Source organism: Pan paniscus, chromosome 1 (genome assembly GCF_029289425.2).
Source record: "Pan paniscus chromosome 1, NHGRI_mPanPan1-v2.0_pri, whole genome shotgun sequence".
NCBI classification, from domain to species: Eukaryota; Metazoa; Chordata; class Mammalia; order Primates; family Hominidae; genus Pan; species Pan paniscus.
In genome coordinates this window covers 50,720,435-50,744,998 of record NC_073249.2, presented here as the reverse complement: position 1 = coordinate 50,744,998, position 24,564 = coordinate 50,720,435, and the positions used below count along the sequence as shown (strand labels likewise).

The following is a 24,564-nucleotide window of genomic DNA, read 5'->3' as shown; positions in this document are numbered from 1 at the left end:
AGTACATCTATGTTCTTTCAATTTTGAGATTCGCTTTAGCTTTTTCAAAGAAGCTTTTGTGTGTGTGTGTGTGTGTGTGTGTGTGTGTGTGATCATTTTCTATTGGAATTAATTACAAGATGAATGCCAAAATTTTAATTTGAAAGTACACCCTTTGCAACATTGATAACACTGTCCACTGATTAGTTATTGATGTTATGTTGCTGTTCCACAGTGTATTCAAACCACTGTGTGATTCAGAGATGGACTTCTAGAAATTTTTTTTTGTGGATAAAAAAGAAAACAACAAAAAACACAGACCATTGTATTTTCAAGTAATCAGAGCTACCAAAGAAGAAACCACTATGAAATACAGCTTCACATCAAATTGATGACAAAGAGTATGTGAGTTGTATGACAAGTGATGAAAAACTGCACATGAAGGTAAACAAATTCATGCAGGTGAGCAGAACACCAGCTGGGTAGACATGGTGTGAGAAAAACATCACTGACAGCAGAGATACAGTGAAGTGTGCATGATGTTTTGTTTTTATTTTCTATTATGTTGAAAAGGCAATAATACTATCTTAGCATTGTCGTGAAATCTAAATTAGTTAATTAAGCAAGCATTCGATAAATGGTTTAAACACACTAGGTTATAATTAAGCATATATAATAGACCATGGATGGATTTATGACATCTATTTTATACTGTTACATTTTCCAACATTATGTATCCTCATAGAATTTGGAAGCTATTTTAAACCCTCTGCTATACTTGCTCCATGCTGTCTTTATGCATCAAGATATGCAAATGGCAGAACCCAGACAGGAAAGTCATTGCCAAAAGCCAGTGCAGAAAGAGATGCAGAGACAGAGAGAGACAGAGAGACAGAGGTTTCAGCAACCTGCAGCCATCAAAGGAATCGACAAATGTTATACATGGCTTGTAACACTGAATGTGAGGCCTGAAGTAAAACACATACATCTCAGCTTAGACCTCATGGAACAAGAAAAATATGAAATCCACAGAGGGCCACTCCAGAGTGGAAGACTCCCTTCATGTGTGAAAAGTTACAAGACTTTCTTATTAAGATGGATTTGGAAACTGGTCTCAGAGTTCATTACCTATGCTTTATAGTTCTTTGTATTTATTACTGGCTTATTAAGCAGTCTGGATTCAACCAGGTATAAATATTAAACATCATATGTTATCTTGCCACTGGTCAGCTATGCTTCTGTATTTCATTGATTCTAAGATGCACATTTTATAAAACATATTTTAGGGTTGCCGAAGTCAGGATGCATCTTGAAACCAACAAGTATCTTTAAGTTAATAAAGCTAAGAATATTTAATTTCTTCTTTCCATCTTTTAACAATATATATGGCAGGTCCCACAACTTCCTAGTAACTTTTGAGTAAAAACAACCCAAAGTTCATTTCAGGCCAGTTGAATACTTTACTTTCATATCTAGTTTAACTCTTTCACCTCTTCTTTATCTTTAGTACCCATCAGGACTTTGCCTGTGACATCTGCAGAAGGGAACACATATTTCTTTTCTACTTATCTTTGTCTGTATTTGCATTTTACACAAAGGCAGAGAGATATGTTTTATCAAGTACTACATATTTCTTTTCTCAATGCCTAAATTTTCAAAATACAAAATGGCAGAATGCAAAAATGTTTCCTGGTCAGGTCCTAGGGGAACTCTTCTCCCTCCCTATACTTCTTCTGTTGGGGTTAGAAAGAGGAATAGGATGTATGCTATGTTGGTGTATGTTTAATTATAACCAAGTGTGTTTACTTTATACCATTTATTGAATGTTTGCTTAATATGCTTAGTTCTCATGGCAACACTTAAAAGTATTATTATCTCCATATTAGAGAGATGAGATCATTGCTAGAACTAGGATTTAACCATGTTTCTTGGCCACTAGGAAAAATATTTTCTTAAAACACCATATTAAAGAACTACAGTGTTGGCATTGATCATTGAGACATAGGTATATATGCACTGGGTGTATCTAAGATGACCAGGAAAGTTAAGATTCTAGTGCTCAAAATGAGAAAAACTTTCAAAGCAGCACCACCTCCCACCTTGGTCAATTTGCCAGTGGTAAGACTTGTCTTTGTCTGTATTTGCATTTTACCCAAACACGGTACCACATATTTCTTTCCTCAATGCCTACATTTTCTTGTCTTTTTTGTTTTCTTTTTTTTTAGATAGAGTCTAACTCTGTTGCCGAGGCTAGAATGCAGTGGCATGGTCTTGGCTCACCATAACTCCGCCTCCTGGGTCCAAGTGATTCTTGTGCCTCAGCCTCCTGAGTAGCTGGGATTTTGGGGACATACCACCACACCCAGCTAATTTTTGTATTTTTAATAGAGACGGGGTTTCACCATGTTGGCCAGGCTGGTCTCGTACTCCCAACTTCAAGTGATCTGCTTGCCTTGGCCTCCTAAAGTGCTGGGATTATAGGCGTGAGCCACCAAGCCCAGCCCTCAATGCCTAAATTTTCAAAAGACAAAATGACAGAATGCAAAAAATGTATTTCTAGAACAAATCTTAGAGATGTAGAAGTAGTCTCTCCTTTGTGCCTCTATATTTTCATTCATTGATAAGGATGTGTATACAATTTTATAATTGCTAGAGTTAAGTAATTTGCTAATTTATTTAACTGGTAAACACTTCTACTGTCATCATTCTTTGCCTGTGCAACAGCACAAGCTTCTCCACCATTCTCCCAATTCTTACTCTTGCCAACCCCCAATATGTTGACCACGCCACAGCTTCATGTGTAAATCTTCTCATTCATTCTTCCATTTATTTAACATGTATCACATATGGCAACCATTATATTAAGTACTGCCTAAGCCTCATGGTCTATCATCTGGAACAGTGGTCCCCGACCTTTTTGGCACTGGGGACCGGTTTCATGGAAGACAATTTTTTCATGGGCTGGGTCAGGGGATAGTTTTCAGATGAAACTACCCCACCTCAGATCATCAGGCATTAGTTAGATTCTCATAAGGGGCATGCAACATAGTTCCCTTTCATGTGCAGTTCAGAATAGGGTTTGCACTCCTAAGTGAATGTAATGCCACCGCTGATCTGACAGGAGGTGGAGCTCAAGCAGTAATGCGCAATGGCTTGCAGCTCACCTCCTGCTGTGTGGCCTGGTTCCTAATAGGCCACAGATGGATACCAGTCCACAGCCCTGGGGTTGGAGACCCCTTATCTAGAGGACAGGCTTGTGTTCTTGGCGGGGAGTTGGATATGAACATACAGATATATCCCAGAATTTGGAGAAAACAAACAAGGTTCTGAGATAGAAAGTAACTTAGAGAGGCTTCTTTTATGTAGGATGGTCAGGGAAACTCCATTGAGGAAGTGACATTTATGCTGTTACCAGAAGGAAGTTATGTAGAGTGGTTGGTGGGGGTGAACCAGAAAATCATCTTGGGAAGAATGAAGAGCTAAAGCCCTGAAAAAGGAAAGCGTGACATTTCTAGGAACAGAAAAAAATCAGTGTGGCCAGATCATAACGTGAACCAGGTGGAAGTGTATTAAATGGGTTGAGAAATAATACAGAGGTTGGATTTTATTAAAAATGCAAATAAGAAAAATACTGATAGATTTTAAGTAGGGACTTATCCCAGCTTGATTTGTATGGACAGAAATCGGTTTGATTTCTCTTTGGAGGAAATACTGAAGGATGATAAGATGGAGGCTTGGAAGTTAGTCAAAAGCCTGAGCAGTGATGATGGTTTGATTCTAAGTGGTACAATTGTAAACAGAACACAAGATAGATGGTGGAGAGAGTATGAATGGGATTTGTTAATGATTTAGTAGTTGTAACAGAAAAGAAGAAATAAAAAATAAAAATTAGGCTTCTGTTGCAAGTTACTGTGTGTATACTGGTGCATTTACAGATATAAATAAGATTGAGAATTGGGATGGGTTTAAAGAAAGGATGGGTCAAGACTTCTGTCTTCTGTTGAGTTGGCTCTGAGACAATCTAGTAGACTAGTTAAGAATATGGTAGCAAAATGTGAATCTAGAGATCTCAAATATATCATAGATCTGATTGGAAATATAAATTAGTTAGTTATTCCCACGAAGGAGCTCACACAGAAAGAGAGAAGTGGGTAGAGAATTGAGCTTGTAATGTATCTTAGTAGTACTTAAAAGTTAGGTAGAGACTGGGCAAGGTAGCCCACACGTCTGTAATCCCAGCACTTTGGGAGGCTGAGGCAGGTGGATTTCTTGAGTCCAGGAGTTCGAGACCAGCCTGGGCAACATGGCAAAACTCTGTTTCTACAAAAAATTGAGCTGGGCGTGTTGGTGTACGCCTATAGTCCCAACTTCTCAGGAGGCTGAGGTGGGAGGATCGCTTGAGCACTGGAGGTAGAAGCTGCAGTGAGCCCTGATCGCACCACTGCACTCCAGCCTGGGTAACAGAGAGACCCTGGTTAAAAAAAAAAAAAAAAAGAAAGAAAAAGGTCGTCTGGGCGCGGTGGCTCACACCTGTAACCCTAGCACTTTGGGAGGCCGAGGTGGGCAGATTGCCTGAGCTCAAGGAGCTCAGACCAGCCTGGACATCATGGTGAAACCCCATCTTTACTAAAATACAAAAAGTTAGCTGGGCATGGTGGTGCGTGCCTGTAGTCCCAGCTTCTGGGGAGGCTGAGGCAGAAGAATCACTTGAACCCAGCAGGCGGAGGTTGCAGTGAGCTGAGATCGTGCCACTGCACTCCAGCCTGGGCGACAGAGCTGAGACTGTCTCAAAGAGACAAAAAAGGCAGACAGAGGAAGAGGACCCAATACGGCAACTGTTGAGGAAAAGCCAATAAGGGTTAAGGAAATTTAAATTTGTAGGTAATGATGTTTTGGAAGCTGACAAAACATAATGGTTAGAGAAGGAAAGATTTTGTTTAATGCTACTAAGAAGTCACATAATATGAGGGTAGAGAAACAAATGACGGTATAAAATCTGGCAACATGGAGACGATTGGTAAGAAAATTCAAGAACAATGTTTATAATGCTTCATAACTTCCTCATAGCTCTTAGAGTAAATACATATTCTTGGAACCTGCAAGGCCTGGCAAGATTTGGCCATCATCTCCCTCTGAAACCTCCTTATTTTCCGGGCTCTGCTTCTTTCTACATCAGCCTCACATCTCTTCCTGTTCCTTGAACACAGTCTCCTCCTTTAAATTTATTATTTCTGCCTAGAATACTTTCCTTCTCCTCATACTCATTTAACTTATTTTCTTCAGGTCTAGCTCCATTGCTTTTTATTCCAGGAAAACTTCCCAACCTCCAGAATAGACCAAATATCCTATTATATGCTTAAATCACAGTGTGGAAGTATTGCCTTTGTGATGAAAGTGTCATGATGACTGGATAATTAATTATTGTGTCTTCCACTAAAGTGTAGATAGGAAAGAAAGCATGACTGTTTTTGCTCACCATTTTTTCCTCATGTCAGGTAAAATGACTGGATTACATTAGGAACTTGCTCTGCATTTGTTGAATGAATGAGTGAATGAATGCATGAACGAATGAGTAACATCTGCCTCTGTAGTTAACTTGTAATCTGTTTCTGTCTTTGTATAACCTCTACTGTATGTAGCCTTAAAAATCTGGAAAATGACTTTATTGATTTAAGTAAATATTAAGTTTTTAAGCTTTTAAAAATCTACTGTAAGTTGATTAACTATGATTATTTTGAAATTTTCTTCATCAAAATTTGAGATGACTTTGGATACATACTGTTTTCAGCTACTCAACAAGTGCCATTATATTTACTATGTATGAAATCTGGTGTTACTTCCTGCCCATTTCCTAGACTCAGTTGTTCTTTGCAAAATACCCATTTATCAGCAACCAGCCCACCCTCCCTCTGGGAATCAGTGAGAGTGGATCACATCAGTATGTCATAAATACTCCTCCTGTTTTCTTTGAGAGTTTTCTGCTGATGCAAGCGGAAGGCTTGGATGCCAGGCCTGTATGTGATACAGTAGAAATTTCCCCAGATGCCCTGTGGAAAGACAAGCTGCTACCCGGAGTCCTTCCTGGATGTCTGGCTTAGTGTAGTATACCATCAAGGACAACCTGGCTCTGTCTCCTAACAAGCTGCTAGGGCCTTCCCTCTTGCCTACCCTCCTGACAGCCTGGACCTCAGGCTAACAAACCTCTGGGTTGCCACTGTCTCCATTCTGAGCCATCAGAATTGTATATACATTCATCTGCTGATGTCTCTGTATTTCAAGCTGTATGTCTTTACGCCTTTATAATATACAGTACAGATTTTGCTACTTAAAATTCTAGTATTTCCTATAGACACTAAACTCAATTTTAACACAATGAATATGTTAAAACATTATATACGTGTTGGATTAACACATATAATGCAACTCATTTGTTGCTAATCTATCTTGGATTCCTTGGGTAGAATCTGTCTTCTCACCTGTCTGAAATGGAATTGAATCTCCTAACTTCTTACTATTTTTTTAAAGCCACAAATCCCTTTTAAAATGTCTGTTTAAGGCTGCTAAACTCACATTGTTATAGAGTATATTTTATATACTTTTCTTCCTTTTAAAAGATCATATACACTTTTCTCCTGGCCTCTAATTTTGCCAAATATTCTGCCATAACAGCAAGCTCACAGAACACAAGTATTTGCTTAAAGATATTTAAAGCAAATCCCCAAAGAGTTTTCTGTTGCAAATGTATTTTAAGACATAGGCTGAGGAGCTGAGTATTCAAATCCATGAGTTCTGACACTGATGTTTTATTAGGCCTACCCACATGAAAATTAGTGCTTACTTGCACAGTTATCTTATTTAAAAATACATTTGCAAAAAGAGAATAATTTCATTTTCACTGATTCAAAGGTCTATCTTTTAGAGTATTATAAACTTACATAGTACAAAAAGATTGGTAAAAGGGATGAGAAAAACAAAGGGCAATAGTAAGGTGAGTAAGGAAAACAAAATGAAACTTGGAGACTTGGGTTCTAAATATAGCTTGTCTACATCCTAGCTGCAAGATCTTAGACAACTCAGCTAACCTCTCTGAACATCACAGATAAAATGGGGAATAATAACATTATCTAGCTCAAGGGTATCGTACAAATTATACAATATATGTAAAGTGCAAAGCATAGTTCCTGCACATAGTAAGCGCTCCATAAGTTAAATATAATAATAATCATAGTAAAATAATATTCTTAACTACAATCTTATTAAAAGGTTATTACCTAGAGTTTAAGCTGTGGGGTTATTTCCATTTGCACAAAGTGTGATAGAAATTTGGCTCTATAGTTCCTAGCAGCCAATGTAAGAGTAAAACAAAAAAGTTTGTAAGTATCAAAAGATTTATTTACTTAAATATAAGAACCCTACAATAATGCTTCCAAACTAGGGTTTGCAGAATTACCACAAGGGCTCTGTCTGTCTAAAAGTCCCCCAAGCATTATCTATTGTTCAAATAAATGAGTTGCACATGTGTGTACTTTTATTTTTAAAGGCATATAGATATTGTATTAATAAAACCAATTCATCTAATTGTATTGTTGAATTTATACTTTTTGCCAGTAAGCATTTTCCTAATAGATGGACTTAACTAAGAACATCAGAATGGTGAAGAGCATTGTGTTAATACAATTCATTGTCTTATTTGTTAAAAAAGTTGAAAAAGTATTGCTGAGAAAAAGGAAACAAGTTAACTTTTGTTAAAGATATCTCTTGGTTTTCACTGTCCTTTCCCTCATCAGTAGCGCCAAGAACATCTTAAGTCACAGAAACATTAGTTTTTGGAAGCAGGGTTTGCTGTAACTATAGTAGAAATGACGTTCTGATTCCACTCCTAGCTTCACAAGGATATCTGTGAAAGATTTGGGGCAAAACTGTTAAGCTGTCTGAAAGTGCTTTTGCATAAGAAATGGGTTTTACTGCTAAAACTGTCATATTGCTGAGTTTTGAATGCCCTAATGGTAAATGATACTGGGTTGCCAAAAATAACCAGATTAGTAGTTTTTTCATTCATTTGGCCATCTCAGTAAGTCAAATATTGATACTTTCTACTAAGTCATCTTGCCAACCCCCATTTTGTTATACTTATGCTGAATCTGTTTCTCATCTCTTAAGTAAGAAAATTATTGATTATTTTGTGGGGATTTAATTTAAAAAAATGGTAATGGATACTGTAAAGGAGCATTATTTGGATGGTTTAAAAACATCTTCCTTGATGGGAAAATCTTTTAAAAGGCTTTCTAACTTGGTGTAATTACTTGAATTAAGGAAGTGCAATGCCATTCTACTGACTTAGAACAACTTTTTTGACTTCCTGCAAAGAGGACCCTTACAGTATTTTTGGAGAAGTTAGTAAAACCGAATCTGACATCATCACCTAGCAGTTCATGCAGCTAGCAAGTGGTTTGTTCTTAGGGTAACAGAGGAGGAAATTGTTCCTCGTCTGATAAGACAACAGTGGAGAGTATGCATTTATTTATTTACTTTTACATTTTTGATTCGTTTTTACAGAGAAAAACTTCTACAGAGATAACAATTATTTTGCTTTTCAGAAGGACGCATGCTGTTTCTTAGGGACACGGCTGACTTCCAGATATGACCATGTATTTGTGGCTTAAACTCTTGGCATTTGGCTTTGCCTTTCTGGACACAGAAGTATTTGTGACAGGTAAGTACAAGGATATTAATATTTTTTAAATTATTTTTTCTCTTTTGGAGGAATGTTTGAAATAGACATAAAAATAATTTAAATGTATTGGTAACTGGAAGTGAGAAGCCTGCTGTAAACCATCAAGATTATTGTCTCAGGGAGACGTAGCTAGTTGTGTGACAGAATACATTGTTTCTGTTTACAAAGACATAAATGTTTCGGGACAAAAAATACAATTTTAAAAGGAAAGCAATGTCTATCTGTATCTTTATTTACAACTGTTCAAAGATATTACAAAAGCAACATTATTACTTAACTTCCAAAGTGACAATAACACACATTTATAAAAGCCTGAGAATTTTTTAATGATAAAATAAGTGAGTTTTTATTCTTTTAACAAATTTGATCTTTTAAAAAGTCATAAAACAGCTTTGGTTGTATGTAAGCCACTCCCTCTTTTCAGACCTGAAGTTTGCTTCCTCAAATTTTGAATTTAATTGGCATATTTTATTGAATACTTGGGTATATAATAGTTCAAAAATATATTGAGATATTTAGTAAAATATTAACTTTCTGCAATTTTTATCACAGAATGTATTTTAAATCAAGTTTTTAGTTTCTTGTTAATAGTTTTAATACATTTTTCCTTTAGAAATTCTTGTGGAGCCACTGCCCTTCCTGGGTGGTGGGTAAATATTACAGCCTTGATGAGATAGAAATATTTAAACTCTTAAAAATCATGCAAATGCTGTATTCAGTAGGAAAATGCAACTAGTTGGACTTCCAGTGCCTATTAAAGTTTGAAATCTTTGCACATTTATGGTCTATTCAATGGATAGTTCTTGAGCGGCGTCAATATGAATCATGAGTACATTTCAATAGATTATAGAATGTAACTAATAATTAATATTTAATATTTCTCTTTATGATGTAGTATCTAAAAGGACACTGAAAATAAAATTTTAATAGAAATTCCAAAAAGTATAAAAAGTATTTTAAAACAACTTGCTTATTACAATTCACTTTGAAGTCTTTTTTTGACTTTTACCGTTCTTCTTTCCTCTGAAAGTCAGGGAAGTAGCTACCTCTTGAGCATGTTACATTGACAATTTCTATTTGGAGTAACCTAAGAGAGAGGAAAGAAAAACAACATAAGATTTTTGTTGTTGTTGTTGTGGCTGTTTTGCTTTTTATTGCAAAGGTGAATTTTTAAAAAATCTATATAGTTGCAGCATTTGTCTTAGTACAGAAAATGTTTATCAAATTACCATCCCTTTAAAGCTTATGATAATAAAAAGTAAATTATAAAGAATAATAATCTCAATGAAGTGATATATGTATATTATCACAAATCAGAACAGATTTTCATTTAAAATTCCCACTCAGGAAATGTCGAAAAGCATTTTTAAATGAGCATAAAGAAATACTGAGACATTTTGTAAGCCAGAATATTTTTCTTCTCTTCATATTCATTTAACTTCTATTATTTTCTTCAGGTCTAGCTCCATTGCTTTTTATTCCAGGCAAACTTCCCAACCTCCCGAATAGACCAAATATCCTATTATATGCTTAAATCAGAGTGTGAAATATTTCCTTTGTGAATAAAAATTCAACTCATTCTATTACAGGATTTTTTTTTAACCATAAGACACATCTTTGAATTTATAATTGAAATAATATGATGGGGTCTAGAAACCTTTATATCAACTTTGCTGAATGATTTATACCATAGCAAATAAATGGATATACATAAATTTATTTTGAAAACTCAAGTTTATCTTCAGTTGCTCACATAAATATTGAGAGCAAACATTTTTCTAAAAGACATTTGTAGACTCCCTGAGATATATGCTTATTTGTGGAAAAACATATACAGATATAATCATTTGTATCTGCAAATATTGTTTATAATCCTTTCAAGTTGCAAGAAACATTTTGTGATTTAATGTATAATTTGGAAAATTCTTAATGCTTTAAATTATTTATTTTTCTTTTTTAGCAACAAATGAGTTGGATTCTATGTTTCATTTTAACGTGTTAAAATTAGTTTAGTGCCTACAGGAAATAATAAACTTTTGGGGAACAAAATTTATATTGTATGCTGTAAAGGCATAAAGAAATAGAGCCAAATGTAGAGAGCCATCAATGGTAACTCTATGCACAATTCAAATATTTTATTTAATATCTAAAATGCACACACGGACAAGGCCAAAGTTAATCTTTGCCAGGGCAACAACCAGGCAGGGTTCAGTTTTACTCAAGACTTCCTAATCCTCTTGCTCTGTGCCTCTTTGCCATGGCAACTGGAAGCCAAACTTTGTTTAGAATTTCTAAATAATGTTAGGGGACAATGATGGTTTTAAGAAGGCAGGTGAGGGTGAGTGTTCTCTGGTTCTAATAAAGTTGTAATGCCAGGCAGATCTACCACACTATAGCATGGCAGTTAGGAGTATATGAGTTATGGTATGTGAGGTATATGATGAGTTTTGTTATGAGTCATAACAGTTAAGACTCATTTCCTGGACATAATTCTTCATTTTTCCATCTGTATTAAAAATATATATCTCATGTTATAAGCATGGACTGTGCCTTGCACATCACAGACATTCAATGAAAATTATTTAATTGAATTTGGTAAACAGTCCTATTAAGTTCTAAATACTCCATAATTTAGAGATTTGGGAATGTGATTAGAATTATTTATTAATTTGAAAAAAAATGTCCTACTAAAAACCTGCCTGTGACCTTTATCATTGCTGAAGTTTGAAATGTACTTTGTTACAGGAAAGACTACGGGCTAGGGCCTATATTATCTTTTTCTCTTTTGTTCTGTGTAAGTAAGTATAGGGGCAGAGTAGTTAGCTTGAACTTAGTTCTTTCTTTGTTCTGGACTATTTGCTATCCTCTCACCAGTGACAATTAACCAGTATAGAAATATAGATGTTTCTACATTGTTCATATACTTGAACATATATTTCTTTATGTAGATACTCACACATAAACTAGTTATATATTTGTGGGTTATATATACTAGTCAATCAATCAATCTATCTATCTATCTATCTATCTATCTATCTATCTATCTATCGGTTCTCCATGTTTGTCTATTTGGCATTCCCATGAACTTCAGACCTTCGCCTGTGTTCTCTTTTCTCCATTTGGTTACGTATCATTGCCTACTATGTGTTGATCACTCTGATTCTCCATCTCTAGACTCATCCCTCAGAAACACGGAACTTACTACCTTTCCTAAATCCAGATATTAACATGCTCCCCAAGTCCTGAAATTTTGCTTTGTAATAATCTCTAATAACTTCTTGCTTTGACACCTCCATTGCCATCATCTTAATTCATGGCTTTATTATTTCTCACCTGTAAAATTGTAATAGTTTTTTTAATCAGTCTGAAGTCTCATCCTTTTTTTAATGTAATCTACAGCTTAAAAAGTAAAATAAAAAGTGAAGGGTTACTGATTTCTTCTCATTGCCTTTGGTATAAATTCTAATCTTTTTTGCCAGAGAAACTGGTTCCACTAATGATCTGGGGGCTAGGCCTGGAGCTGGGAAGGGATCTTTTTTCTTTTCTTTCTTTCTTTCTTTCTTTCTTTCTTTCTTTCTTTCTTTCTTTCTTTCTTTCTTTCTTTCTCTTCTATGATTGATTAAAATAAAACAAACAGGAGGTAGTTTTAACACCCACCTCTATACTTTCTCAAGGTGTTTAAGGTTCTGGGCAAATCCTACTTCTTCTATTATGTTCTCTTATGTCACTTTTGCCACAAAATATTTCCATTGAATTGCACACTTTTTATCACCTTTTCTTGGCATTTTTCAAGTCATTTCAATCTGCTCTTTTTTGTGATGATGATTGATGATGATGATAACATGTGAATTAGTGGATTTCTTGACATTGTAACCTACATGAAATCAGGTATAGGAGACACAAAAGGCATAAACGCATAGTTCCCATATCTAATTTTTCACCAGACACTGAATAAATCATAGATTAAAAAAAATAAAACTGCAGATTGTAGTGACAAAGGAAAGGAAAATTTTCAAAGAGGGAAGTCAAAAAGAGGGAGAATATGAGATAAAAAAATTAACCAGAGGTGAAGTGGGAGGATGAAGACAGCAGGACTATTTTGTCCAGATTAAATTAAGTTGATTTTGGATCTAGATGTTTACAGTCTTGCCTTTTTGTTTTTGTTTTTGTTTGTTTGTTTTTTCTTTGCTCCCTTTCTTACTCTCCTTATCTCACCTCTCGTCTGGAAAGATCCTCCTGACTTCCTAAAAGTTCATAGTTTGAGAATGTTTTTCCTAAATTTTCTTTGATCTGCTCTTTGGACATTCTAGGTAATGTAATTTGGGGGTCAATTTTATTTTTCAGATACACATAGCCATAGGAGAAAAAGCAAGGAATGGGAGGGAAATACAAATGTAGCAGAGTGGTAACACAAACAGATCAGGTCCAGTCATGGCAATTGCTGGTTTGAACACTGATGCTAGTGCTCTGGGATTGCTTGCAAGGGCAGATGGAATATGGTGCACCCTAGGTGTTGCATTATTTGCATGCCAAAAGTTTGTAGAGAGCTGGGAATAATTTCTTTTCAGATAGTGTGGTGATGAATGTCAATCTGAGTAGGTAAGGGGCAGAGATTTGTACTGAGGTTGATTCATTCTCTTCGTAAATACACAATGTTCACAAAGGCAAGGTTTCATCTTCAGACCATGTGTGTATATGTCACCTTGGTGCAGAGAGAGAAATTTTTCATCAGTGCTGACCTTTGATTTTTTTTGTAGACATCTTATAGATTTATGTAGTTATTTACATGGGAAACAATTAGAATGGAAATTTAACATATCTTCAGTTTAAAATTAATTTCTGTCTAGTCTAAATATCTTTGTAAGTACTAGACACTCAATCCCATAGCAGTGGCCTTTTACCAAAGGGTTAGTGCTATGACTTTTGCATACATAAAGACCCCACTTTTCAAGATATGATACACCAGAAAAAAATATGGCAAGACTTTAGCAATATGATTTGATGCCTATTTCTATATAATACCCACATATACAGGAATAAAAATTATGGCCATCACTGGATTTTGTGTACATGGCTCTAACCAATATTTATATTAGAAAATATCTAATTATTATCTAAAATATTTAATCTTCATTCCTGTTTGTATGTCAGTGTGCTACTTCAATATCAGTCTGTTAAAAGAGTCTAGGAATGACTACTATAAGCAGAGAATTATATGTTCAGGAATCACAACAAAAAACAAGAACAAATAGAGAAACAAAAGCTTTCCTACTCTTTCATCCAGGACAAGAATAAATACACATAAAGTCAATATTAGTGAAGTAAACAAGCATCTTCTATATCCATTCATAGTACCTTCAATTGATTGATTTCTTAAAAGACAATCAGCAAAATTATCAGTTTTTATTAGAGTTTTTAGTAGAGACCGAGCTTAAACAAATATATTCTATGGTGCTTAACTCTATAGTATTTAAAGATTCAATATTTATTTCCTCTAAAAATGAGTCAAGTGTCTGAAAGGAAAAAGCCACCTAACTGAAACTTCAGTTTCTACTATACAGGGTATTTATTATAAAACTGTAATTACAATGCAATTATACTGAAGTATAAATGATCATCATTCATTTATTTAAGAAAATAATCAAAATTTGCATACCTGGAAGAAAACCATCCACCCTCCAAAACAGGGATTTGCTAATGTAGGAGTAGAAGGCAAAAGTTGAGGGTAACTCAGGTAACACAGTCATACGTATTAGGATATGAACAGCTGGTATAGCGAACTTGATAGAAATCGCTGATAGACAAGAAGACATTCTCTGCATTTTAAATTACAGTACAATTTGTCTGTGGGCATTCAAGAGATAGTTTAGAGAAACCTATACAAATAACAATGATGCTAAGAGACAATATCAAAATCACAATAAATATCATGGCAATACAGTGTGGCCACTATATTTTAAACACATCCACTTGATGAAAAATATAATAATTTATAGATAAAATGTATTAAGCATAATAGAAAATGAGGCAGAAACCATTCCAAGCTGGGAAACATCATGACATCTGTAGTGATAAATATTTTGAAAATCTAACTCTATGAATCTTGTGATTTTTAGCTAAATCAATTTTCACCCTTGAGACCCAATTTCCTCATCTATAAAGTGTTGTAAGCATTAAAAGTTATAATATTTGTGAAAATGCTTTGAAATTATGTGATACTCTGAGAAGTAAATTTTTTCATGTGAGCCCATGAAATCGGAGCACATAGCCCTTTAGCATAAACTTGATTCCAAATGATATCTCTTCCTTTCAGACACTGTGAGCAGATAAAGGGATAGTTTAAGGTTAAGTGATAGAGGCATAATCCCTTATAGGCCTTTGAATTCTTTTAACTTTGCATTCTTTATTTCAGAGATTTTTCAGGCTTCTCCAGATTCTACAGTCTAAATAGCTTGTAAAACCACACACTTCTACTTTGCCAGGGATTTCTTAGTGTAAAAATATCCTGAAGTCTCACCTGCCTTCAATCCTAACTGTGTCCATACCCACCATTACCAGGATAATCTTTGTAAAAGGCAGAACTCACCTTTGTCCATTCCTCTTTTAAAAGCTCCTATTGGTAGAAAATATACTGAACCCATGATTTGATACCAAGTATGTTTTGGCTCAACTTTTATGAAAACAAATATTTAATTAGAATATACCAACATTTATGAGTTTTCCTTAAAGATAAATTTGGGAGGAAAAAAACTCCATTAGACCAATTTAATTCCCTGATGATTATATATATATTACCTAGTGAAATCCTTGGCAGTTTTTCCATTTTAATTTTAATTTTACTGAACTAATGTTTAGCAGCATCACTTTCATTTAATTTTTACAATAACTATTAGATTCATGAATCCATTTTACCCATGTCAAGTTCTACTGAATATAGCTTATGCTTGGAATTTTCCTTTGTGATTATTACTTTTCTAAAGGTAATTCTTCTTTTCAAACAATACAGATCTAAATTTTCCAAAACCATTTAAATTCTTCTCTTTGGCCAGAAACATTTTCTGTGTGTAGTTTTGGCTACCGCTAGTTTAGTTTTTTTAATTGGTTTTGTGTCTCAATGCTACAAAAAATATAATTTATGTAACTTTCCATTTTTGTCAAACTTAAATCGGGCAATATTAACCATTCTCAATTTTTTGTTGTGTTGAAATTTCTATCAGTGACATTAATGTGGAGATTGACAGCTCTTTGAGCTAGATTCATTTTGAAATTTTAAGACTTTTGATTATTTCTTATCTAGCCAATAGAAACTTTAGAAATACTTTTAAGACTGCTTGATAGCCTGGAATTATTATGTTTGAATTCTCATTCGTTTGTATGGTATTCCTCTTATTAGCTTTCACACTTAGTACCAATTTCTTATTCATTATTGGAGCAAAAAGTAAAGAGAAGAATCAAGGTGATAAGTTTTAAATCTTCTCAATGTAAAATGGTGTGTGGGGAAAGTGTCAAATCATCCTACTTTGGTCTTTGTGCATTTAGGAAAAATAAAAGCAATTAGCATTGCACACACATATGTAATTGAATCTCTTCAGATTTGTCTGGCTTTATCTCTAACCACTTTGTGACTCTTTTTGTAACTTGCATTTTTCTAAAAATGTGACCTTGTTTGGTCTTCCTACTGTTGGCCATGCTGTTTTTCCTTCTCTCCACATCTTTTTATCAATGGTGCAAATTATAAATTCTATTCAAATTTACTGTAAAGATCATGTCCTCTAGACAGCCCCCATCCCACTTTTATAACCCTTGCTCTTCAGCCCCTTTCACACCTGCATAGGTATTCTTCTGCTCTGATGATCCTTTGAATAATTCTCTTGGAGTTCTCTTTACCGGGCTCTCTTGCAGCAACTGGTGAGCTCATGTAGGCTATCACTGGGTCTCTGCTTATTTGCCAGTGCCTGCAGGTCCTCAGTACCTGTTTGCTGAACAAACGAATGGTCTGTCAGCTTAACCCAACTCTGTATGTAGAAGGCACTTAATAATTCTTAAAAACAATTTTGATTCTGTCCTTTTATTGTTATTTATGGGAATTATTTATGGTAAAAATTTCTACATAATAGAAAATTTGGAAAATGTCAAGAAATAGAAGGAAAAAGAAATTGCTTAGAGCCCATGCTAACATTTTGTTTTTCTTCCTCTATCTTTTGATCACATGCTGTGTATGAAATTTCATGTTCAATTTTTTCCCAAGTAAACCTTGATTATTCTAGACAATTTGAAAAATATAGAAATGAATAGAAAAATAAGAATTTCAGGTTTCCAGTTCTCAGGATCTAAAAACTTTTTGAGTATTTCATTTGACTAGGACAACTAGATCTATTCAGTTATTTATTAACTTATTAGTTCATTTGATAAACAACTATTTTGTGAGTGTTTTCCATGTAATTTGGGCTGAGGACACCTATCCCATGAAGCCCGTATTCTCTATCAGTGGCTTCTTGGAGATGGTGTTTTAAATCTTCCAAAATCTTCATCAGCACCCCAAAACTTCCTCCTCAAAGTAACAGTATACCTTGCTACAGATAATTATTGGTGTTATCAATGTTTTATAAATTATAAATTTAAAAATCACTATTTTAAGATCTATATATAATCTATTAAGTAAAACTTATATTCTTACAAGACTTCCTCCAGGTCCCTGTTACAACCAGATTTTCTTTGCAGACTTTTAAATTATAGAAGTTCTGGTGCTGCCACTGAGTTGTGTAGATTATTATTAGATATTCAATAAATAAAGTTGGTAGATGTGAAGAGGTACTAGACAATAGTCCTATTTTGTTTTGGTTTGTTTGTTTTGTAATTTATTCTGAAAAAAGTTTATGTGGAGAGAAAAGGGAAAACATACAGAAATACACAGCACACAAACAAATTCTTACTTTTTTTTGGTAGTCTTTCTAATTTTCCAAGGTCACCAGCTAATAGCAAATGAGAGTTGTAGGGGGTGGGGTGAAGGCTGGGGTCTTAATCGGGGTCTATCTGATTCTAGATAGACCAGATTCTAGATTTTCCACTCGGTTGCTCAATCTTCTTTGTGGTCAGTTTAATAACCTGGAATTTAAGACATGACTGTGTGATGATGGGCAAATCACAGCAGGATTGAATGGGAGCTGGTAATTTCTCAGAGGTTGTTCGTGTGACATATGAATGTAAGTTCATTCACCTGATTTAGCTACTTACATGAACCATTGTGCACTGAGCTGCTTCTATATCTTTAGCATATTCTATATCTATGTAAAATTCACATAAGATTGTATGACTTTTATAAAAAACAAAAAGACACCTTTGATTAATTTGTCTTCACTATGAATACTGATGTGATGTGTTACAATCATCCTGAAAAGGAGGCTAACAAAGGACAGGACTGAGTCTGTCTTGAGGTGAGTGATATGATGGAAAGAATGGATTTTCCCCCACCCAACTCATTTTTGATATTACATAAAGTGAAAAACATTAAATAATTCACCAAAGTATCTAGATTTTTTTTTGTTTTTGAAGTGCAAGGGAAGTAACTTGACCTTTGTTAAACACTTTGATCATGGAAAACACATAAGGTTCTCATCTTATTCCAGGAAGTGTAGACACTAGATAATCTTTTCATAGTCATCCAAAAAGCATATTAAGTGAACCAGGTAAATCCATCCTACACTTTTTATTCCAGAGACAAGTTGGCTAAACTTTGAGGAGACTAAAACAAAACAAAACAAAACAAAATTATTGTTTGGTTCATTTGATAAATGTGGATTCCAATCATATAATTTAGGCCAAATATTCTACTTTGACTTCTTAGACTTAGATTTCCAGATAGTCTGGTTTATAAAATAAGATTTTAACTTATGCTTACTAAACTCTATGTATTTCTACTTTCCAATGACCCATGTTCTTATTTTCTGACTTTACTTATTGATGCTTTAGGTATGATAAAGGTATGTAATGGCTAAGGAAACATAAATGAAGCGTAAGACATCAGTTGAGAGTTTTGACGGGAAGGAAGTGGTGATATGAAGGAAACAGATAAACCAAAGAAAAAGGAAAAGGTCAGGGAGCTGATAAAAGTAACTTGAAGAAACTTTAGTGCAAATGTTGGATTCAGACAATCGCTACTTTTAAAGTACTTAAAGAAGTCAGTCTTTGAAATCTTGCCTGGATTCCATTCCAATTTCATCACTGGAGACTTCCAATGATGAAAAATTGGGGAAGAATTACCTTCCAAAGCCTCAGTTTCCTCGTGTGTAAAATGGAAATAATAGCAAGAGATATTAAATGAGATGATTCACTCATCGATTCATCAATTGTTTATAGAGCCCCTGCTAAGCTAAAAACTGTTTTAAGTGTTGACACAGTGGTAAAGAAAGCAGAAAGTGTAACTACTTTTATGAAACTGACTTCCTATTGGTGAGAGATAACAAGAAAACAAACAACAAATTGAGATAACTTCAGTTATAGATAAATGCTGTGAAGAAAATTAAGTAGTGTAATATCGTAGAGTTTAATCTGGCCAGACCCAGATTTAGGGGTGAATGCACTTTTAGACAGAGTGATCGGGGAAGATCCTTATGAAGAAGAGTCATTGAGCTACTTGTTGGCTGACAAGAATATGGGGATCCATGTGAGGGAGACTGGCAAGAGTAAAGGTTATCTGGCAAAACCAAACAAATTGGTAGGTTCGAGGCACAGAAAGGTCAGGCACCTGTAGTATGGTGAGTAAGAACTGAGCAGGTTGTGGTGAGGCTAGAAAGATAAGCAGAAGGCAGGTCCCACAGGGCCTTGATGGAAATGGAAAGAGCTTGAATTTTACCTGAAGTATAAAGGGAAGGAACCATTTTAAGTTCTTAAGTACAGAATAACCTAATCTTCTTTCTGTGTTGAAGAGATCACTTTGACTGTTATGAAGAGAATAGATTGGAAGTAAGGCAAAGCCTGGAAGCAGTTATGAGGAGACTGAATGGGAGGATGGAGAAAGGGGATGGTGATCTGGACCAAGTGTTGGCAGTGCAGGTGGAAAGAAAGGAAAGACTGACATAGAATTAAGAGAAGTGGCTGCATGGAAAAGACAAAGACATTTTAGAGAATGACTTTTTTTCCCCATGAGCACTGGGATGGGAAAGAGCCAAATTAGGGGGTCGGAAATCCAGAGTTATGTTTGGGCTGTTATTGATGTCTGATTTTCATTAGGTGGTAGAGATGTCAAGAAATCCGTTGGAGATAAGAGGCTGAGGCCCATTCAGTAGGTCTCAACTGGAGACATAAACATAGGAGTCATTGCATTCAGATGGAGCTTAAAGCTAAGGGACTGCATGTGACAGTGTAAATAAACATGTAGAGAGGAGCAGATGACTGGTTTCTGAGCCTTGGGAAACTTCATATTTGGAAGAGACACAAGGAGGAGCTAGGAAAAGATAGTGAGAAGAGGTAGCCAGTGAAAAAAAGTAGAACTATACTTTGCTTTGAATGTTGAAAAGGGTTGGCATTATAGTGAGAATTCAGTAAATTCCACATAAAAATCTGAATTTATGTCTCCCCTAGAAAGGTTGGTTGTGAACATGCAATTGGTAAATATCTCTATTAACTTTAATATTGTTACAAAAGTAATATTAAGGAATTTATAATATTTGGAAGAATTAGATGTCTTTACCTAATATATCCCTTGCTAGCTTAACAATTAGAAAAAGAAAGAGGTACATCTTAACATAATTTGTTTTAATAAAAACTACAGAATATATTGAGAGACTAAAGAATTAGAAATTTAACTGAAAATTTCATGCAAAGGTAATGCTCTGTTGAACCATTTTGTGGCTTATGTTTTGTTTTGATACATATTTTAAAATATTGTTTAAGACAATACTTGAACAGATTGGGATTGTGTGTGTGTGTGTGTGTGTGTGTGTGTGTGTATTGGTTAAATAACTGGTTTATTTTTAAACTGAAATTAAACCTTCCATTTCTTTGAGAAATTTAAAAAGTAGTTGTTATCAATGTGGCAGATATTAGGTAGAATCTAATATCGTGAAAATTAAACTGCACATAAATAGAGATAAATCCTTTTGTCAGTGTGTGTATATCTCTGTGTGTAAGTTTGATCTCAGGCTTGGCAGGTTTCCTTAAAACTTTTTTTTAGAGCTACTTAATTTTGTGCTTACTGGTGGTTAGCTAAAAAGAAAAAGCTAATAAAAAATAGTGCTTACTCTGTGCCAGGCACTTCTGTTAACATTTTATAAATGTTATCTCATTTAACAAGCTCATGTCATTGTATAGTCTAGCTTATACTTGTCTTTAACATAAGCAAATTTGTTAATTTGTGTTTCCTGATATTTATCATAAAATTTACTGGTTGTCATATCCTAAAAGGGAATAGCTCAATTTAATTTTCCTTGTTCTAATTTTAAATACAGTACTAAGGTTGAGAAAGAAGGGGTCAGGAAAGGGAAGTAACATTGAGTGTCTCATGTGCCTGGCACTCCATATGATGCTTTAATGCACACCAGGCTATTCAGCCTCAGATTTGTTTCTACATTGCTTCTAGTTCTACAGATTATTCAACGAATGTACAATCCTTGGTCACTAGTCTTAATAGGGAAAACAGAATTATGGTTAAAACAAAAGAGTAAGTAATTTAAATATGATCTATTGGTATTTATTTTGTATTATGATATTTTGCTTAAGTTGAAAAAAGGGCGCATCAGGTGTTTTGGCAGTTTACTGTGATCTCAATAGTGAGAATGTATTGAAAAATCTCAGTACAGGAGAAAGCTGTGCAGCTTTCTCTTCCTGTCGCTGCTTAATTTTCATGTAGATATAAAGCCGCAGTTTAAGCACATCTGCTTAATCCTTATTTAAAAGACTAGGAGACAACTAGAAAGGGAGGGAGGGAGAGGAGGGGAAGGGGGAAGAGATTGAGAGAAATCTCTCCCATATAATACAAACACTGTATTAGTGTGTGAGAAGCAGATAATCGTGCATGTAGGCATTATCATTTGTGAAATCAGAAAGCATAATTTACTCCCAATGCTGAATAATCTAGTTGTGTGTAAGCACCAGAGAGATATTTAAATACCTATCCAATAAAAGATAATAAAAGCCTAGCAAACCTAAGTAATCCATTTTCAGATGTTAATCCAATTATGTAAACAAATATTACCCTTTTTTTTTTTGGTCATTGTTTCAAGGATAAAGTGTAAATGAAAGAAATAGCATTCCATCTAGGTAAAAGAGGAATCAGCATCATTGAAATGTGAATAGCTGTGATTCCTCCTTGCTGAATGGTAACTTTAGAAGAGAGGGAACCCAGGAGTCCATCCAGAGGCTCAAGGAATAAGAGGTTCTCACCCATAGGAAGATGAAAAATACTTTCAGGGTGACCCATGAGGGAAAATCACCAAAGCCTTTGAAATAAAAGATTTTCCCTTTTCTAAGAATAAAAGATGGTGTTATGTCAAGGGCGGCTCGATGGTGTGGATGAAAGAACTATTGGGAATGGCTACTGAGAGATCAAAGGCAAGTGGAACCTCAAAATTCTGGAAGTAGAACAAGTCAGATACAATATAAGAAGTACTTCAAAGGCAAGAAAATAAGAATAATAAAAATACCTTTAGTTGTCAAATGTAAAATTTGTGCCAGTTTTGTCACATTCTATTTTTCAGGAACACTGTAAAGGTATTTTCTATTAATATCAATTTAACTGTACATATCTTCCCATCTATCTTAATTAGTCACTTTTCAAGAACAAATGTGTTATGCTCAAAGCATCCAAAGGACTTTTTTGTTAGCCTTAATAAAATGCTTTCTCTTAAACTAAATTTTAATTTAGTTTACATGTCTACGTATAAGGTGGTTATAGAAAATGAATGTAAAATCACTTCATTAAGTGTAACAAAACAAAATAATATGAGGAATTGTTATACTGTTTAAGCATTTGGAAAACTATAAAGGAGTATAGAAATTTTGTTACCACTACTATGATTAGTTTCTCATTTGGTTTTTCACTTTAAGAATTGGAATAAAAGTTGAAATCTTGATTAAAAAAACAAGAAATGATTCACAAATTATTTTACAAATTGAAATACTGAAATACAGAATGTTCAACCACTGTCAACATGAACTCCTATTTTGTAATTAATCTATTCTATAAACATCTGTATTTGCTAAAGAGCAACAGATCAAGGAAAAGAAAAAATAATCCTTGCCATCCATAGAGCCATGATTTTTGTGGAATCTTCGCTCCAGTTTAAGTTTTGTCAGTGTCTGGAAGAAAATACTTCCCATGGATCATCTTTTTGCTAAAGAGTATTCTTTACATTTTAAAACATATGAGTATTTACATAAAGGTGTTTGTGGAAAAGGAAATTATGTGCCTTTTATTTTAATTCACCCATTATTCTATTCCACATGTAAAGTAGAAAATATTACTTTAAGACAAAAGTAAAGCATTATTTATTTAAAAATCTATTTTGTCCATGAATTTTATCAGAGGTAACGCTTCTTAATGTTATTCAGTGCCATAACTTGCCTTTTTTCTAGGCCTCCATTTTATGAACTGAACATCTGGATTTGATGGCAAGAAAACATTTCCTTCTGCTGGCTTTTCTAATAACTCCCTCTTACAGATATGCATGCCTCATGTTTGTTAATAAAATTGACGTGATTTTAATATCTGGTATTTTAACACACTGTGAATTATGGAATTTTCAGTGGCTTTATTTAATTAAATGCATTTTAAAATCCTTACAAAAAATATTAAGAGTAACTCTAAAATGTATTAGAGCCACAGATGTTTTCCTTTATAGTGTTAATTGATTTAAGGTCCATCAAAATGCTGTTAAAATGTCTAGAGGTTAACAATAACAATGGCACATGGGTCAGATTAAAATTCTTTTTGAGTCAAATAAATAAATAAATGACAGCTTATTTTCTTCTGATTTAAAAAAATTAGCTAGTGGATTGAAACAACAATGTGATAGCTAAGATTTCATTCTCTCACTTTATAATGAAAGGAGATTTAAAATTAGGGATTATATGGTACACCAAAAATTTATATACACAGATTACAAGTACTAGTTTTTTTTAGTGAAGAAAAGACAACTATATATTTTCTCTTTTTATCTGTTGTCCTATTTTACAATTGTAGCTATTAATCTGCCAAACTCTTTAATCAATAAAATATGGTATTTAACAACCAAATTTGGCCCCTCCCTCCCCTTAAATATATTTCCAATGCTCCTTGCTCCATTTTAAACCTGCTGTCCTTTATAAGAGAATAATATATTTTGTAATTTGAGAAAATCATGCAAAGGAAAGTTTCTCAAAATTCACATTAATATGTAATAATAGTAATAAATATGTATAACAATAATATCTTAGAATTTTACAATATTTTATAGAAAACATGAATATTAAAGTGAAAATTTAAACACATCAATTTTTCATGTTAAAATTACTAAGAATGAACTACAGATTCATGAATACTAAGGGCAACTTTTATCTCAGGAAATATATCAGTGGACTGAGAATGTCAAATCAATTCAATTAAATCAGTAATAACACTTTGCTGTTTATGTGGCTGTTTTTTTCTATTTTTATTGTCTTAGATTGCATGGATACAATCAAAATAAGTTAATTTGTATACAGGATATAAATGGACCAGAGAATGTGTCTTCTATTAAATAATAACAAATAAGAATACCTTTTATTTTGTGATGGTCTTTACTATTTACTGAGAGACAAGTATTGTTCAAGTTGCTGTTTTTTTTTAATTAGCTGACGTATTTCCTGCTTTTATTTGAGTTAGAATTCCTGTACAA

At 34.1% G+C, this 24,564-nt stretch overlaps 1 protein-coding gene across 4 annotated transcripts in view; it reads left to right on the top strand.

Annotated features, from left to right (window-relative positions):
- Positions 1-7,770: 7,770 nt before the first annotated feature.
- The window catches only part of PTPRC (protein tyrosine phosphatase receptor type C), a 118,228-nt gene continuing 101,434 nt past the window's right edge, over positions 7,771-24,564 (top strand). For 3 of the 4 annotated variants that reach the window (XM_034943296.3, XM_034943283.3, XM_063597978.1), the window contains exons 1-2: positions 8,378-8,488; positions 8,577-8,692. In XM_034943296.3, the coding sequence (XP_034799187.1) occupies positions 8,620-8,692 (73 nt within the window). In that variant the 5' untranslated portion in view covers positions 8,378-8,488; positions 8,577-8,619. Of the gene's footprint in view, positions 8,489-8,576; positions 8,693-24,564 lie in introns of all 4 variants that reach the window. The other variant, XM_024930523.4, reaches the window with a different exon arrangement.